The 17,222-nt window shown below is 48.8% G+C and overlaps 1 protein-coding gene and 1 pseudogene across 1 annotated transcript in view; both read left to right on the top strand.

Moving 5' to 3' along the window:
* The window catches only part of AGBL2 (AGBL carboxypeptidase 2), a 43,480-nt gene that overhangs the window by 15,746 nt on the left and 10,512 nt on the right, over nucleotides 1-17,222 (top strand). Inside the window, exons 7-12 of the mRNA XM_058662274.1 lie at nucleotides 621-765; nucleotides 4,266-5,048; nucleotides 7,396-7,552; nucleotides 12,550-12,676; nucleotides 13,589-13,689; nucleotides 14,732-14,862. Coding sequence (XP_058518257.1) covers nucleotides 621-765; nucleotides 4,266-5,048; nucleotides 7,396-7,552; nucleotides 12,550-12,676; nucleotides 13,589-13,689; nucleotides 14,732-14,862 — 1,444 coding nt within the window. The remainder of the gene's footprint in view (nucleotides 1-620; nucleotides 766-4,265; nucleotides 5,049-7,395; nucleotides 7,553-12,549; nucleotides 12,677-13,588; nucleotides 13,690-14,731; nucleotides 14,863-17,222) is intronic.
* LOC105941832 (heterogeneous nuclear ribonucleoprotein A3-like) lies at nucleotides 856-2,965 on the top strand (annotated as a pseudogene).

Here is a 17,222-nt window from a genome sequence, read left to right on the forward strand (position 1 = left end):
GGTGGAATCCCTGGCTTTGGCTTTGGTCTGACCCAGGCCTGGGTACCGAGGCCATTGGGGAAGCAAAATAGTGGGTGACAGATCTGTCTCTTCTTCTCTCTATTGCTTTTTTGTGTAACTTTTTAAAAGAAATATTTATTTTTATTAGAAAGGCAAATCTGATTCACTGAGCGAGAGCGAGCAAGATCTTCCATCCACTGGTTCACTCCCCAAGAGGTCACAATGACCGGAGATGAGCTGATCTAAAGCCAGGAGCCAGGAGCCAGGAGCTTCTTCCAGGTCTCTGGTTGCAGGGTCCTAAAGCTTTGGGTCATCCTCTACTGCTTTTCCCAGGCCACAAGCAGGGAGCTGGATGAGAAGTAGAGTAGTAGCCGGGACGTGAACTGGCGCCCATATGGGATCCCGGTGCATTCGAAGGATTTAGCCACTGAGACATTATGCTCTGTCCTCTAAAGCACTTTAAAGAACTTCACATCCACTCTTGAACATGGTAAGTCTAAATAGTCCTTGTTCCCGCCTAGAATCGTGCTGTGTACCCAAAGACAGCTGTCGGTACTTGCCGGGAATAGTTTAGAGCGCAGCCTGGCTGAACATGTCTCTCCTCTCTGCACTGCCCTCAGAAGCATCCTATTTCACCAGCTCCCGAGTGGGAGGCAAACGGGGAGCCATCAAGGAACTTGCGGTCACCCTGCAAGGCCCCGAAGACTGCACTCTGCTGTTTGAATCAAGGTTTGAGAGTGGAAACCTGCAGAAGGCTGTCAGAGTGTGAGTTACGGGGCACGTGGGGGTCCTGAGCGGCAGGCAGGTGTCTTCAGGAACAATATTACGATAGAGGAGTGCTTGTAAAATGGAGGCATGGTGGAGGGGGTAGGAGGAGCAACACTGTGGTACAGTAGACTAAGCTGCCTCCTGCAACACCTGAATCCCATATCAGAGACCTCATTCAAGGCCTGGCGAACCCTGCTGCTGATGCAGCTCCCTGCTGCCATGCCTGGGCAGGCAGTGGAAGACGAACCAGGGACTGGGACTCCTGCACCCACATGGGATTCACTCCCCAACTGGCCGCAATGGCTGGAGCTGAGCCGATCTGAAGCCAGGAGCCAGGAGCTTCTTCTGGGTTTCCCACACTGCTGCAGAGTCCCAAGGCCTTGGGCCATGCTCGACGTCTTTCCCAGGCCACAAGCAGGGAGCTCAAAGTGGAGTAGCCAGGACATGAACCGGCACTTACAAGGTTAGAATTTAGCTACTGAGCCAGCGTGCCAGGTTCTGAGTGCTCAGCTTTTAACCCGACTCTCTGCTAATGGCCTGGGAGGGATACAGAGGATAGTCCACGTCCTGAGAGCCCTGCACCCAAGTGGGAGACACTGAGGAAGCTCCTGGCTAACAGCTTAGGGCCACCTCAACTTTGGCTGTCGCAGCCATCTGTGGAGTCAACCAGCAGATAGAAGATCTTTTTTTCTTTCTCTCTGTAACTTGACTTTAAAGTAAAATAAATAAATCATTAAGAAAAAAGTTTGTGATATATTGAACTCGAGTTGGAAGAGGCGAGTCCAGTCTCAAATGGGAGGATCATGATCCGAGGAACCAGAGCAGTTGAGGAAACTGTTTATTGCTGGTCTGAGCTTTGAAACCACAGATGAAAGAGAACATTTTGAGAAATGGGGCACATGGACAGATTGTGTGGTAATGAGAGACCCCAAATAGAACGTTCCAGGGACTTTGGTTTTGTGACTTACTCTTGTATTGACGAGGTGGGTACAGCTCAACCACACAAGGTTGATGGGCGTGTCGTGGAACCAAAGAGAGCTGTTTCTAGAGAGGGTTTGGTAAAGCTTGGTGCCCATTTAAAGAGTGAAGAAAACTTTTGTTTGTAGTATTAGTTTTATTTATTTATTTATTTTTAAAGATTTATTTTATTTTTATTACAAAGTCAGAAATGCAGAGAGAAGGAGAGACAGAGAGGAAAATCTTCCATCTGATGATGCATTCCTGAAGTGGCGGCAATGGCCAGTGCTACGCCTATCCAAAGCCAGGAGCCAGGAGCTTCCTCCAGGTCTCCCACACGGGTGCAGGGTCCCAAAGCTTTGGACCGACCTCGACTGCTTTCCCAGGCCACAAGCAGGGAGCTGGATGGGAAGTGGAGCTGCTGGGATTAGAACCGGCGCCCATATGGGATCCCAGAACATTCAAGGCAAGGACTTTAGCCACTAGGCCACGGTGTCAGGCCATGTTCATAGTATTAAAGAAGATATAGAGGACTATAATTTGAGAGACTACTTTGAGAAGTATGGCAAGATTGAAACCATAGGAGTTAAGGAAGACAGGCAGAGTGGCAAAAAAAAAAAAAAAAAAAAGATTTGCTTTTGTAACTTTTGATGATCATGATGCAGTTGACAAAATTGCTGTTCAGAAATACCACACTATTAGTGGGCACAGTTGTGAAGTGAAAAAAGCCCTTTCTAAACAAGAGATGCAGTCTGCTGCTGGATCACCGAGAGGCTGTGGAGGTAGATCCGGCAACTTTATGGGTCACGGAGGAAACTTTGGAGGTAGTGGAGGTAACTTTGGTGGAAGAGGAGGTGATGGTGGTGGTGGACCAGGATATGGAAACCAACCAAGGTGTTGGATGTCGTGGAGGAGGAGAATATGACGGTTACAAAGAAGGAGGGAATTTTGAAGCTAAGTATGGTGATGGTGGTAATGACAATGATTTCAGAAATTACAGTGGACAACAGTAGTTAAATTATGGGCCCATGAAAGGGGGCAGTTTTGGTGAGAGAAGCTCCGGCAGTCCCTATGGCGGTGGTTATGGATCTGGCGGTGGAAGTGGATATGGTAGCAGAAGGTTCGAAAAGCAGCAGAAAAGGGCTACAGTTCTTAGCAGGAGAGAGAGCGAGGCGTTGCCAGGAAAGCTATAGGTTACTTTGAGAGTCGTCCCAAAGGCATTAGAGAAACTGTAAAAATCTGCCACAGGAGGAGCGATGATCCATAGTCAGAAAGGTTACTGCAGCTTAGACAGGAAACCCTTCCTGTGCGGGACTGTCACAGCCACGGTTTGCAAACAGTGCAGCTGTTGATTAACGCAGTGTAGTGTCAGTTAGATGTGCATTCCTGAGGTCTTTTATCTGTTGTAGCTTTGTCTTTTTTTTTTTTTTTCATTACATCCGGTATATTGCCCTGTAAATTGTGGTAGTGGTACCAGGAATTAAAAAATTAAGGAATTTTTAACTTTTCAAAAAAAAGGTTTGTGGAAAATGGAATGAAAAGATCTTGGTGCAAAAAGTTGCTTTGAGATCCCTGTGCATCTGGTGCCTTCAAGCTGTTCGTGAAAATTTCATTCTATGAAAAAAAAATGAATGTCAAGATTCTTTAGAACATAAACTTTTCAAAAGATAGTTATTTATTTGAAAGGCAGAGAGATAGAGAGATCTTCCACTGTTGGGTTTACTTTCCAAATGGCCAAAACAGCCGAGAGCCTAGAACTCCATCCAGGTCTCCTGCATGGATTGGGGTGAGGGCTTGGGGGTGGGCAAGACCACCTGTTGCCGCTTTGCCAGGCATATTAGGAGCTGGATCAAAAGTGGATGCCAGCATCGCAGGTGGCAGATCAACCTAGATGGAATCCCAGTGCGTGTGAGGAAACGACTTTACCCCCTAGGCTGCAGCACCAGGCCCTGCCCAGTTCCCAGTGCTGGGGGGCTCATCAGAGAGGGAAAAATGACCTCTCACTGGGGTTTTCATTTCTTTAATTGTGCACGTGGGTGACTATCCTTTCATATAATTTTTAGCCACTTGTATTTCCTCCTCTGCAGCTTAGTGTTGCTTGTTTTAAACAAGGGGTATACATTCCATTTTCAAATAATTTCAAAAAATGAGCAGAGAGCTAAACAATGCTGAGAACGTCTCCCCAGCAATGACCCCTGAGATGGATGGGCGCTGCCCACCAGAGGGCGCTGGCTGCTGCTGGGTGCGAGTCAATGGGCAGAAACTGCTGCTCTGGGAGGATGTCCAGTGCGAGACTTCCCACGTGCCACGCAGCAGGGAGCTTGGAGACTGCCCCTCCCTCACCCTAAGCAAACTCTCCTTGCCCTGGTGTCCTCAAAGGTGATATGTAATTTGTAGATCACGGTGCATTAGAAAATAAATGTTCGGTGCACTTTTCTATTGTAATGGCACCTGTTTTTACCAGGAGAAGAGTGTTACGCCAGATTTGTTTTTTGAGATGTCTGTAAAGTTGTAGAGACACCCTTCTGTGTTCATTGTAGAGGCACCTATGAGTATGAACTCACCTTGCGAACCGACCTCTACACCAACAAACACACGCAGTGGTTTTATTTTCGTGTCCAGAACACCAGAAAAGACACCACGTATCGCTTCACCATCGTTAACTTGCTGAAACCCAAGAGCCTTTACACCGCAGGGATGAAGCCACTCATGTACTCGCAGCTGGATGCCAGCACCTACAACATCGGCTGGAGGCGAGAAGGCGACGAAATCAAGTATTACAAGAACTCGGCGGACGATGGGCAGCAGCCCTTTTACTGCCTCACGTGGACCGTTCGGTTTCCACATGACCAGGACACTTGCTTTTTTGCCCATTTCTACCCCTACACATATACCGATTTGCAGTGCTACCTCCTGTCGGTGGCCAAGAACCCCACCCAGTCCCAGTTCTGCAAGCTGCGGACTCTGTGCCGGAGCCTGGCCGGGAACACCGTGTACCTGCTCACCATCACCAACCCATCCCGGTCCCCGCAAGAGGCGGCCGCCAAGAAGGCCGTGGTCCTGAGCGCCCGAGTCCACCCCGGGGAGACCAACGGCTCCTGGATCATGAACGGCTTCCTGGATTTTATCCTGAGCAACGCCCCCGACGCCCAGCTCCTCAGGGACATCTTTGTCTTCAAGGTGGTACCCATGTTAAACCCAGACGGCGTGATTGTGGGGAACTACCGGTGCTCGCTGGCCGGAAGGGATCTGAACAGGCGCTATAAAACCATCCTGAAGGACTCTTTCCCTTGCGTTTGGCACACCAGGAACATGATCAAGAGGTGAGAGGTTTTCTCAGTTGCCCTTCCTGGGAGTGCTGGGTGTCCTCTGGGGTGGGGTGTCACACTTGATGTTTGGCAAAGAGCCCAGAAGGGTGTGGCGTCAAGTCCCTCCTGCTGGGACGGGCATTGGGCGGGGCTTCACACACCACTTTCCTGATTCTGCTTGTAGCCCAGGAGGTTATGCCTTTTGTTAAAGATGTGTTTGTTTACTTAATTATTATTATTATTTTATGATTTGAAAGGCAGATTCACAGAAAGGAGAGACAAAGAGGCTTTTCCATGCATTGGTTCACTCCACAAATGGCCACAATAGCTAGAGCTGAACTGATCTGAAGCCAGGAGCCAGGAACCTGTTCTGGATCTACCACATGGGTGCAGGGGCTCAAGGACCTGAGCCATCCTCCTGTGTTTTTACCAGGCTGTAAACAGGGACCTCGACAGGAAGTGGAGCAGCTGGGACTAGAACTGGCGTCCTTGTGAGATGCTGGCACTGTAACATACAATAGTAGCCCGTTGAGGTGCTGCACCAGCCCCGGTTTATTTTTGAAAGGCAGACTTGCAGAGAGTGAGTGAGTGAGTGGTCTTTATTCGCTGGTTCACTCCCCAGACGGCCTCAGTGGCTAGAGCTGAGCCAGTCCAAAGTCTCCCATGTGGCTACAGGGGCCCAAAGACTTGGGCCGTTCTGCACTGCTTTCCCAGGCCCATCAGTAGGAAGCTAGATCAGAAGTGGAGCAGCTGGGTGTCAAAATGGCACAGTTATGGAGTGCTGATGCCATAAGCAACAGCTTTACCCACTACACCACAGCACCAGCCACTTCATGTTTATACTGGCAAATCATGTCTTTGAGGTGAAACTGGGTGTGCAACATGTCAGCTCAAGCCACGTGTAAGTGAAACAAGAGGCGGTTCTTTGTGACTGAGTAACAGGTCATTGGTAAACGCACTGGGTGATTGTCATGTAAGTGAGCCCACCTTGAAGGCGCCTTCATTCCATAGCAAATGAACACTGTGTGAATGGATGGGGGAGTGTGGGCATTAGGCAGCATGACTATCAACATGTGGGCAGGAGTCGGGCTTGCTTTTTCTTTTCATTCATTCATTCATTTTTTTTTATCGCATAGTCTGATTTACACATAGAAGGAGAGACAGACAGAAAGATCTTCTGTCTGCTGGTTCACTCCCCCAAGTGGCCGCAATGGCTGGAGCTGAATTGATCCAAAGCCAGGAGCCAGGAGCTTCTGGGTCTCCCACACAGGTGCCAGGACCCAACACTTTGGGCCGTCCTCGACTGCTTTCCCAGGCCACAAGCAGGGAGCTGGATGGGAAGCAGGGCTGCTGGGATTAGAACTGGCGCCATTTGGGATTCTGGCACACACAAGGTGAGGATTTAGCCACTAGGCTACCATGCTGGACCCAGACCTGTTTTTACTGACTTGAGACCTGGTGTTACCACTGTGGCTGGGTCTGCAATTTAGCCTTGGCCACTGCAGCTCTGGCCTCTTCACTTGTAGAATGAGGGTGACAGTATCCGCCTTGAGTGGCTCCAGTGAACAGTGAGATCATCCGTCTGGCCTGTCCCACCCATCACCAATGTGCGCATTGTCGCTGTTGTCCCCCCTGCCCTACCATCAGCATCTCCGTGAGGAGAGAACATGTTCGGCTTGTTGGGGTGTGTGTCCTGGTGGCCCGCGTGGAACCTGCAAAGTCAGCAACCACGGCTTTCTCGGTTCTTTCTTCCTCTTCCTGCAGCTCTCTCTCTGCCACTGTCACCCTGGTCGCAAGCCGACCACCTACGTGGGCTTTTCTCCACGTCCTTGTCAGCCTACCCCAGGCCTACGCACCACCTCTTGTCATGTCAAAACTTTTCCATTTGGGGAATGAGTGTTGTGGAGCAGTGGGTCAAGCTGCTACTGGAGACAGCTGTGTCCCCTACTGGAGTCCCAGTGCAAGTCTTTGCTGCTTCATGTCGGATCCCGGTGTCTGGTGAGGCATCCCAGGGAGGTGGCAGGTGATGGCTCAGGTGTTTGGGCCACTCCCACTGATACAGGAGATCCACGCGGAGCTTTAGTCCCAGCTCTGGCTATTGTGAGGCACTTGGGGAATGAATAAGTGGATGGAAGATGTCTTTCAACTTTCCATCGCAAGTCCCTCTGACTGGCAGAGACAGAGATGAGGGGTGCTGCTGCGACACGTGTTTTGAGGATGGGACCAGCATCTGTGGAAGGCTACTGGATTGATCTGGTAGGAGGGGGACGAAGGCTGTCGGTAGCCACGCTTAGGGGAGACCCTAGATGGTCCTCGATCCGCATCATTTGGATGTCTCCTGAGTTCTCGGTCTCCTTTCCAGACTTCTTGAAGAGAGAGAAGTGCTCTTATACTGTGATTTCCACGGCCACAGCCGTAAGAATAACATCTTCCTGTATGGCTGTAATAACAACAACCGCAAGTACTGGCTTCATGAGCGTGTCTTTCCTTTGATGTTAAGCAAAAACGTGCCCGATAAGGTAAGCCCCTGAGGGTACCGTCAGCCATTGGCTGAGGGGCTACGGAATCACTGTTTCTGTATGGGACGCTTTGTCCTTCTGTGCTTCTTTAACGTCTTTGTTACGTTCTAGCAACCTAGACTTCCAAGAATTTACAAAGATACGGCTTTAAGAATTTTTGTGTTCCATCGACCCATGCGCAGATAACTAAAATGGGATTTATTCACACAGTGTCATGTTACTCACCGGTAAATAGGTTAACCTTCAGGGTGAACCTCGAACTAACTGTGCTGAGCGAGAGAAGCCCGACGCAGGAAGCCGCATTCTGTGTCGTGGCACTCATGTTCCGAAAAGACACATCTGTGGAAACAGTGAACAGTGAACGCCCAGGGCTGCGGTGGGGCTGAGGGCGGGGGCGGGGCCGGGGCGGGGCTGAGGGTGAGGGCGGGGCCGAGGGCGGGGCTGAAGGCTGCGCCCCGCCGCTGAGGACTGCTGGGTTTCTGTTCAAGGTGATGAAAAGGTTCTAAACATAGATTGTGATTAGTGAGCAACAACTCTGTGAATACAGTGAAACCACTGAATCCTGCACTTTACATGAGTGTATTTTAAAAAGGGGGAGTGTTATTTATTTGCAAGGGGGAAAGAAGGAGATAGAGAAAGATAGTCTTGTGTCTGATGATTTAGTCCCCAAAAGGCTGCAGGGCTGGGTAGGATGAAGCCAGGATACTGGGGCTCCATCCAAGACTGCCACACGATGCAGGGGCCCAAGTCCTTGGGACATCTTTTTTTTTTTTTAACATTTATTTATTTGTATTGGAAAGTCAGATATACAGAGAGGAGGAGAGACAGAAAGGAAGATCTTCCGTCTGATGACTCACACGCCAAGCGGCCACAACATACAACCAGAGCTGTGCCGATCAGAAGCCAGGAGCCAGGAGCCTCTTCTGGGTCTCCCACATGGATGCAGGGTGCCAAGGCTTTGGGCCATCCTCGACTGCTTTCCCAGGCCACAAACAGGGAGCTGGATGAGAAGCAGGGCCACTGGGATTAGAACTGGCACCCACATGGGATCCCGGCGCATGCAAGGCGAGGACTTTAGCCACTAGGCTACCGTGCCAGACCCTCCTTGGGAGATCTTGTGTAAATCTTCCAGGCACATGAGCAGATGACTGGATCATAAATGGAACATCTAAGATTCAACCTGATCCCCAGATGGGATGCCAGTGTTTCAGGTGGTAGCATAACCTGCTGAGCCACATGCCAGCCCCAGATGAGTGAATTTTACGGTATGTGTATTATAACTCAATAAATATGTTTAGAAACCTGCTCTGGCTGCTTTCCCTGAACATGAACTGAAGTTGTTAGTAAGCAAAGCTACCTGTCACCCTCAATCCTGTGCAGGCAATAGAAGGGTTAAAGGGCAACCACAATGCTAATTCCTGTCAGTTTGCAGAAAAGCTTGCTTAATACACGATCACAGGCCCAGCGCAGCAGCCGAGTGACTAAAGTCCTCGCCGAGCACGTGTCGGGGATCCCATATGGGCACTGGTTCTAATCCCGGCAGCTCCACTACCCATTCAGCTCCCTGCTTGTGGTCTGAGAGAGCAGTTGAGGACGGCCCAAAGCCTTGGGACCCTGCACCCACGTGGGAGACCCTGCAGAAGCTCCTGGCTCCTGATTTCAGATCAGCGCAGCTCTTGGCATTGCAGCCACTTGGGGAGTGAATCAGTGGACAGGAGATCTTTCTGTCTCTCCTTCTCTCTGTATATCTGACCTACCAAATAAAAGTAAATAAACCTTAAAAATTAGTACAAGACACAAATAAATGCAAAATAGTAAAAAGATAATGAAAACCACATGTTTAATAGTTGGCTGAGCACATACGGGTCATCTGCATTGGTTTAGAAGCTGTTTTTTGCATCATAAATAGGTCCCCTAAATGGGGCTATTAGCTGGAAAGGAGAAAATAAGGTTGGTGTTGTGGTGCTTGGCACACTCATATCCCCGATTGGAGTGCTGGTTCGAGTCTCAGCTACTCCACTTTGAACCATGGCAGCTGCATAGCAACAGGTGACGGTTCAAGTACTTGCCCTCCTGCCACCCATGTGGTAGCCCAGGATTGAGATTCAGGGTCCTGGCTTTGGTCTTTCCCAAAATCAGTGGATAGAATTTATCCTTCTTGGGCCCAGTGTGGTGGCCTAATGGATAAAGTCCTGTTTATGATGGAAAGATTATTTTTGGCTCTAAGTTTTGAAGCTTTGTAGTCTAGGATTGTGCAGCCCACTGATTCAGGCACTTGATGTGGCCAAAGGATGGTGGCGGGGCCATCACAGGCTGAACCATGAAGCTTGCTTGGTTTATAGCATCAACTTTCTTGTGCGAACCACCCACAAAGAACAAGCCTCCAGTGACCTAAAGACCTCCTGCCAGGCCACAGTGAGACCAACTGTGCGCTCTTCGCTGGCCAACCACTAACTGTTGTTTTAAACATGTGCTAACTTGAAAGGCAAACCTAGAAAGATTTTCTATCTGCTAGTTGACACCACCGCAGCCACCGCGGGTCCAGGCCAGAATGACCCAGGTCTCCCCCCGCTGAACCCGAGCTCTTGGGCTGTTGCCTCCTGCCCCCCGGGTACAGGAGCAGGAGGTGGGATCTGAAGCACAGGGTCACCAGGTCTCCTGGGCTGTGGGCATCCCAACAGGGGTGCAACCTGCCCCGTGAGAGCATTCATGTGATCCACTGATTGTCAGCAGACTTTAGGGGCCTAAGCATCTGTATGAGCCAACTCCTCTTCAAACCATGTGTCAACTGCTCTTATCTTGTGAAAAGAAGAAAAGGGCTGGCATGGCACTGCAGATTAGACTGCCACTTGCAATGCCAGCATCCCCCATGGGCACCAGTTCCAAGACCCAGGTGCTCTGCTTCTCATTCCGCTCACTGTTCACGTGCCTGGAAAAGCAGTGGTTGACGGCCCTGTACCTGCGCCCATGCGTCCACAATGGAGACCTCAACAGAATTCTGAGCACCCGGCTTTGGCCTGGCCCGCTCTGTGGCCAGACAGTCTTTTGGAACTCTCTCTCTCTCTCTTTTTTTTTTTTTTTTTGTTAAGATTTATTTATTTTATTACAAAGTAGATGTACAGAGAGGAGGAGAGACAGAGAGGAAGATCTTCCGTCCGATGATTCACTCCCCAAGTGAGTGCAACAGCCGGTGCTGCGCCGATTCGGAGTCAGGAACCAGGAACCTCCTCCAGGTCTCCCACATGGGTCCCAAAGCTTTGGGCTGTCCTCGACTGCTTTCCCAGGCCACAAGCAGGGAGCTGGATGGGAAGTGGAGCTGCCGGGATTAGAACTGGCGCCCATATGGGATCCTGATGCGTTCAAGGCAAGGACTTTAGCCGCTAGGCCACGCCACCGGGCCTGGAACACTCTCTCTTTATTCTTCCTCCTCTCTCTCTAACTCTGCCTTTCAACTAAATAAACCTTTAGAAAAAAAAAGAAAAGGGGGAAGAAAGAAAAGGTTGTATTGTCCCCCCCACCGCTTGCTCTCCCTCTCTCTTCAGAAAGGCATCACATCCAGAACGCAGGATGAAGAACAGTTACAGGAAAGGCACACTCCCCGGGGTGATCGGAGCACTGTGCCCCGGATCCTGCACTCCTCCAGGCAGGAATGCCCAGGGTTGGGCGCCGCTAGTGGGGCTGGAGTCACAGTACAATTTACATGTTTTTTTTTTTTTAAGATTTATTTATTTTTATTGGAAAGGCAGATTTACACAGAGGGAGAGAGACAGAGAAAGATCTTAAATCTACTGGCTCACTCCCCAAGTGCCCACAACAGCCAGAGCTGAGCTGATCTGTAGCCAGGAGCCAGGGGCTTCTGCACTTCCCATGTGGGTGCAGGTGCCCATGGACTTGAGCTGTCCTCTGCTGCTTTCCTCAGTCTCAAGCCCAGAACTGGATGAGAAATGAAGCATCTGGGTCACAAACTGGCACCCATATAGGATGCCAGCACTGTGAACAGATTAACGTGCTATGCTTTTACGCCGTCCCCCACAACTTCAGTTTTTAATTATCACATACTGTGAAACCTTGTAGGACAAAGTGCTGGGGTGGCCATAAAAGACCATGGAGGATATTGAACTCCAAGTGGTAAGATTAGCATAAGGGAAGGAGAGCGTTCCTGGCACAGACTACAGGGTAAGGAACATGTAGTTCTTGTACTGAGAATAAGCTTAAATAGATTCAAAGGTTCAACTTGAGGAGTGGCAGAAACAGAAGGTAAGTCTGCATAGGGCCTTGAATGCCACTGGAAGGCCACCTTCCCACACAGGCATTCTAGAAACTCTGGCCCTGCAGAATGCTCCCTGGAAAAGAAAGACAAAGGAAGGCTCATGGGCAGATGAGATTGAAAAAGTGCAAAGATGAGCACTCTCCTGTGGGCGTTCCTGTCCACCACTGCACAGGAAGTGCTCTGGGAGGTCTGGCAGGGGACAAGCTGAATTTTGCCGTTAACCTTTCACCTCCCAACTCACAGCATCGCGTCACTCTACCCGCCTTCTCCACCTCCTGTAACACCTATTAAGACATTTTGTAAGGGGTGGGCATTTGACACCACGAAGGGTGCTTGCATCCCACGTCAGATCAGCTGGTTCAAGTCCCAGCTGCTCTACTTCCAATCCAGCCACCTGGTAATGTGTACCCTGGAAGACAGAAGACGATGGCTCAATTATATAGGCCCCCGCTCTCTTCCTGGGAGACTCAAATGAAGTTCTGGCTTCCACTGGCCCAGCTTTGGCTAACGTAAGCATCTGGGAATTAAGCAGCAAATGGAAGATCTGTCTCTCTACCTTTGAAATAAATGACATTAAATAAATAAGTTTTAAAAAGCCTTACATTTATGGAACAAAGTTTGAAAAATAATGTGTAGACATGGGAACGTTCTTGCCTCAGACTAGTGACTCTTAGACATCTCCTTTGTGCTGGGTTGTAATTAACAGCGATTCTGGATTTCTCTTTAGTTCTCTTTTCATAGTTGTAATTTTAAGGTCCAAAAGTGCAAAGAAGGAACGGGACGAGTTGTGATGTGGCGGATGGGAATCCTAAACAGCTATACCATGGAGTCAACCTTTGGCGGATCCACCCTGGGTAAGTGCTACCGGTCAGCTCACGAGCCAGCCTGGCAAGGGAAGGCCAAGCGAAGCCTGACTGGCCGAGAGGACTTGCGAGTCTGGCTTCAGCCCAGATCTCAGTACCCCAAAATATGAATATGAAATGAAATACTGGATGGAATGGTACAGCATGGTGATTCCTCAGGACCTGGGATAGGCAGATTTGGGTTTAGATTCAAACCCCTTTTACAAGACAGGTAATTCTGGCCCCAGAGCATCGGCTCAATTGGCCAATCCTCCCCCTTCAAGTGCTGGCATCCCCATATGGGCACCAGTTCATTTCCTGGCTATTCCACTTCCCATCCAGCTCCTTGCCTACGGCCTAAGAAAGCAGTGCAGGGTGACCCAATGCCTTGGGCCCTACACTTGCGTGGGAGACCTGGAAGAGGCTCCTGTCTCTGGATTGGCTTAGTTCCAACTGTTGCAGGCAATCGGGGAGTGAACCAGCAGATGGAACATCTTTCCTCTCTTTCTCTCTCTGTTTCTCTCTCTCTCTCTCTTTCTCTCCCCTCCTCTCTCTGGAAATCTGTCTTTCCAGCAAAAATAAATAAATCTTAAAAAACCCCATAATTCCAGGTAAATCTTTGAACCTCATTTTTCTGTAATTGTAATAATGCTGTAATAATACTTGCATGATAAATAGACAGTAATGAGACAGTAATGCCAGGGACCTGCATAAAGTGAAACATGAATAACTAAAACCATCATAATTATAATTTTTTTCATTGTCAAAGATTCTTCTGAAGGAGCTAACATGTGAGCGACTCTGACTAGAAACATGCTATTCTGTATCAAGGGGTAGTACTTCTGCAAAGATACTAGCAGATTCGGTTTCTGTTCATTCATTAAGATTTGATATGGAATGCTCATGGATTTTTCTCTCCCTCAGGCAGTAAAAGAGACATTCATTTCACCACCGAGGATCTGAAGTCCTTAGGGTATCATGTCTGTGACACTCTTCTGGATTTCTGTGATCCTGACCAAGCCAAGGTTTGTAAGAAACATGGTGGACACGGGGCGTGTGACGCAGTGGTTAAGGGCTACCTGGAGCATCTGTGTGCCATAGTGTACTGCCAGGCTTTCCATCAGGGCTCCACTCTGGATTCCAGCTCCCTGCCAGTGCACGCCGTTAGAGGCAGGCTTGGGTCCTGACCACGCAAGTAGGAAGCCCAGATGGAGCTGCAGCCTCCTGGCTCAGCCTGGCCCAGCACCAGCATCTGCAGCTATCTGGGGAGTGAACCAGTGCATGGAAGACCCCTCTCTGTACCACCCCCCTCTCCATCTTTGAAAAAATATACTTGGGCCCGGCGCCATGGCCTAGCGGCTAAAATCCTCACCTTGAAAGCCCCGGGATCCCATATGGGCGCCAGTTCTAATCCTGGCAGCTCCACTTCCCATCCAGCTCCCTGCTTGTGGCCTGGGAAAGCAGTTGAGGACGGCCCAATGCATTGGGACACTGCACCCGTGTGGGAGACCTGGAAGAGGTTCCTGGTTCCCGGCTTCGGATTGGCGTGCATTGGCCCGTTGCAGCTCACTTGGGGAGTGAATCATTGGACGGAAGATCTTCCTCTCTGTCTCTCCTCCTCTGTGTATATCTGGCTGTAATAAAATGAATAAATCTTTTAAAAAAAAAAAAAAGAAAAAATATACTCAAAAAACCAAAACAGAATAGTGATAATTCTGTGATGAGTTTCACATGGGTTCCAAGTCAACCCAGTGGAATTTCAGGTCATCTCAATTTGCCTTTTAATATTTTTCTGAAGTTTTATAGTCACCAAAAATCAGGATGCGTCCAGCCTGCACGCTGTCAGGAAGTGATAAGCCTTCATAATTCAGTCTCTGTGGGAGACTTGCGGGTACTGTCCATCACAGCGAGGGCTGCAAGAGAAAGGAGACGGTGGTGCTGTCGGGCGCAGAGCCTACAATAACTTTTTCACTCTCCCTCTCCGACACTCTGGCTTTCAAATAAATGAAATACATATTTTCTTTTGTAAATATGTTTTTTAAAATGTATTTTTTTCCACCTCCACAGTTCACTCAGTGTCTAGCAGAACTTAAGGAGCTCTTACAACAGGAAATCCACAAGAAATTCAACCAACTTGAACAAGATATGGATTTAGAAGGAAATTGGAGTGACATCTCTTTGTCTGACATTGAATCCAGGTAAGAAACATCATATCACAGAAAACCCAGTGAAAGGTTCTGTTTGTTTTTAAAATACCTATCTATATATTTAAAGATTTACTTATTTATTGTCAAAGTCAGGGTTACAGCTGCTGGTTGATTACTCAGATGGCTGCAACGCCCAGGGCTTGGGCGGGTCGAAGCCAGGAGCCAGGAGAGTCGTGCAGGCCTTCCAGTCTCCAAGCACTTGGGCCATCTTCTGCTGCTCTTCCCAGGCCATGAGCAGAGAGCTGGGTGGGACAGGAGCCGCCAGAACAGGAGCTGGTGGCTACATGAGATGCTGGTGAGGTGGGAAGCAGCTCAACCTTATGTATTTGTGGGCCCCGATTACTTGTTTTTAATCAATTCATTTATTCCTGTTTTGTTGGTTTAGGTTTTAGACATCAAGTCCAAAAAACCTGAATAATTCCTACTCTTCAGCTCATGGTGCAGTTATAAACGCCATCCCCCTAGTAATTATGAATTGATGAATTGAGTATTGAGCATATTCTTGGCCCACCTGTTCTAGGTTCAAGAGAGAGTCGGGGAGGGAGTTGGGCAGTTTGTGCAGGAGCTGGTGGCAACTGTCAAGCCCATCACTGAGGGAGATGGGGAGTTCTGAGTGCAGCAGCAGCATGATCTGACATGGGTTTTAGTTGCAACAGGAATATCCCTACTGGGGCAGCGATCATGGCATAGCAGGTTAAGCTACTGCTTGGAATGCCACCCACATTTCATATCAGAATGCATGGTTCGAGCCTTGTCTACTCCACTTTGAACTCAGCTACATGCCTGCGTGTGCCTGGGAGGGAGCCAATGATGGCTGAAGTATCTGGGAACCTGCCACCCACATGGGAGACCCGGATGGAGTTCCTGTCTCCTGGCCTAGGACTGGATACTGCAGGGTTAAGATTTTTCTTTTGCTGTTACTGTACCTTTCAAAGAAAAACTTTTAATTAAAAAAATAAAACCCTACTAAAGTCAACTGGAAATGCATGTGTGTTTTTTAAAGCAGAACACCGTTGAAATGGCAGCAGCCTGCTACCCAGCCTCCCTGTGGAGGCCTTTCCTTTCCCTTAATTCTCCTTTTTGTTCATTAAGAGGCTGTTGCCATAAACAGGTGAATAGCAAGTGGCTTTTTTAAAAATTTTTTTTCATTTTTTATTATATTTTTTACAATCTTTACATAATTAATTAGGGTAAAAAGGTACAAGGGCTATAGGAAAGTGGGTAAGACTTATCATTTCCATATTGTTTCCTTCATGTATCTGAGATAAAGGGGGATATTGAGGGAGAAGCCCCACCCAGTTTCCCACCCACCCCAGGTCCCTGATGTGGGGCATGCTCCAAGATTCTTGCTCAAGTGGTTTTGATAGTTCACCAGTTATGAATCGCTGCTAATCTCGGCAAGTGGCTTAACCAGGGTCATAGTAGTGACTAGGGCACAGATGGGTTCGGATGGTTGAATGCCAAGTATACTTTGAAGGTACAAGCATTAAAATGTGTTTATGCAATGGATATGGTGTCCCAACCTGCAGGACACAACCCTCAAACCCTGAGGGTGGACTGGGAATGCCGGGCTGGTAGCCCCGGGCTGCTGGCCCAAGAAACACATAGACACTCGTACTTGGTGGAAAAAGTGCCTCTCTCTTTATTTTCACTCCTCATATATATACCTTCTTCTCTAGGGGAGGGGGAGAAAGGGAGGGGTTTCCTGGGAGTAATTATCTTCACTGAAGCAGGGAAGGAACTAATCAGCTATATTGAAACAGGGGAGGAACTAATTATTTGAACAGGAACAAGGGTGGAGGTTCTATTCTGCTTGCTCTACAGAGGATGTTTTGGCTTAATATCCTGCTTGCTGTAGCCCTGCCTGCAGGCTTTTGCAATGCAACAGGCTGTCAGGTAGGCCAAGTCTAAGGCCCATAAGTCTGTGGCTCCTAACAATATGGGACATGAGAAAAAGAATGATTCTGTGATGGTTTGGGTGAAGAGGAGGAAGACTTGGGAAGGTGGTCAAGGTCAGGAGTCTGGTGTTGGATGTGCCGAGTCTGAGATGCCCACGTGATGTGTCACACAGAGACCAAGCGGTTGGATACGTGAGTCTGGAGTTCCATCAAGAGGTCAGTGGAGAGTTACTGGACAGAAGCTATTTCAACTTTTTTTAAAAAGATTTATTTATTTTTTATTACAAAGTCAGTTATACAGAGAGGAGGAGAGACAGAGAGGAAGATCTTCCTTCCGATGATTCACTCCCCAAGTGAGCTGCAACGGCCGGTGCGTGCCAATCTGAAGCCGGGAACCAGGAACCTCTTCCAGGTCTCTCACGTGGGAGCAGGATCCCAAAGCTTTGGGCCGTC

The sequence above is a fragment of the Ochotona princeps genome, chromosome 4 (genome assembly GCF_030435755.1).
Source record: "Ochotona princeps isolate mOchPri1 chromosome 4, mOchPri1.hap1, whole genome shotgun sequence".
NCBI classification, from domain to species: Eukaryota; Metazoa; Chordata; class Mammalia; order Lagomorpha; family Ochotonidae; genus Ochotona; species Ochotona princeps.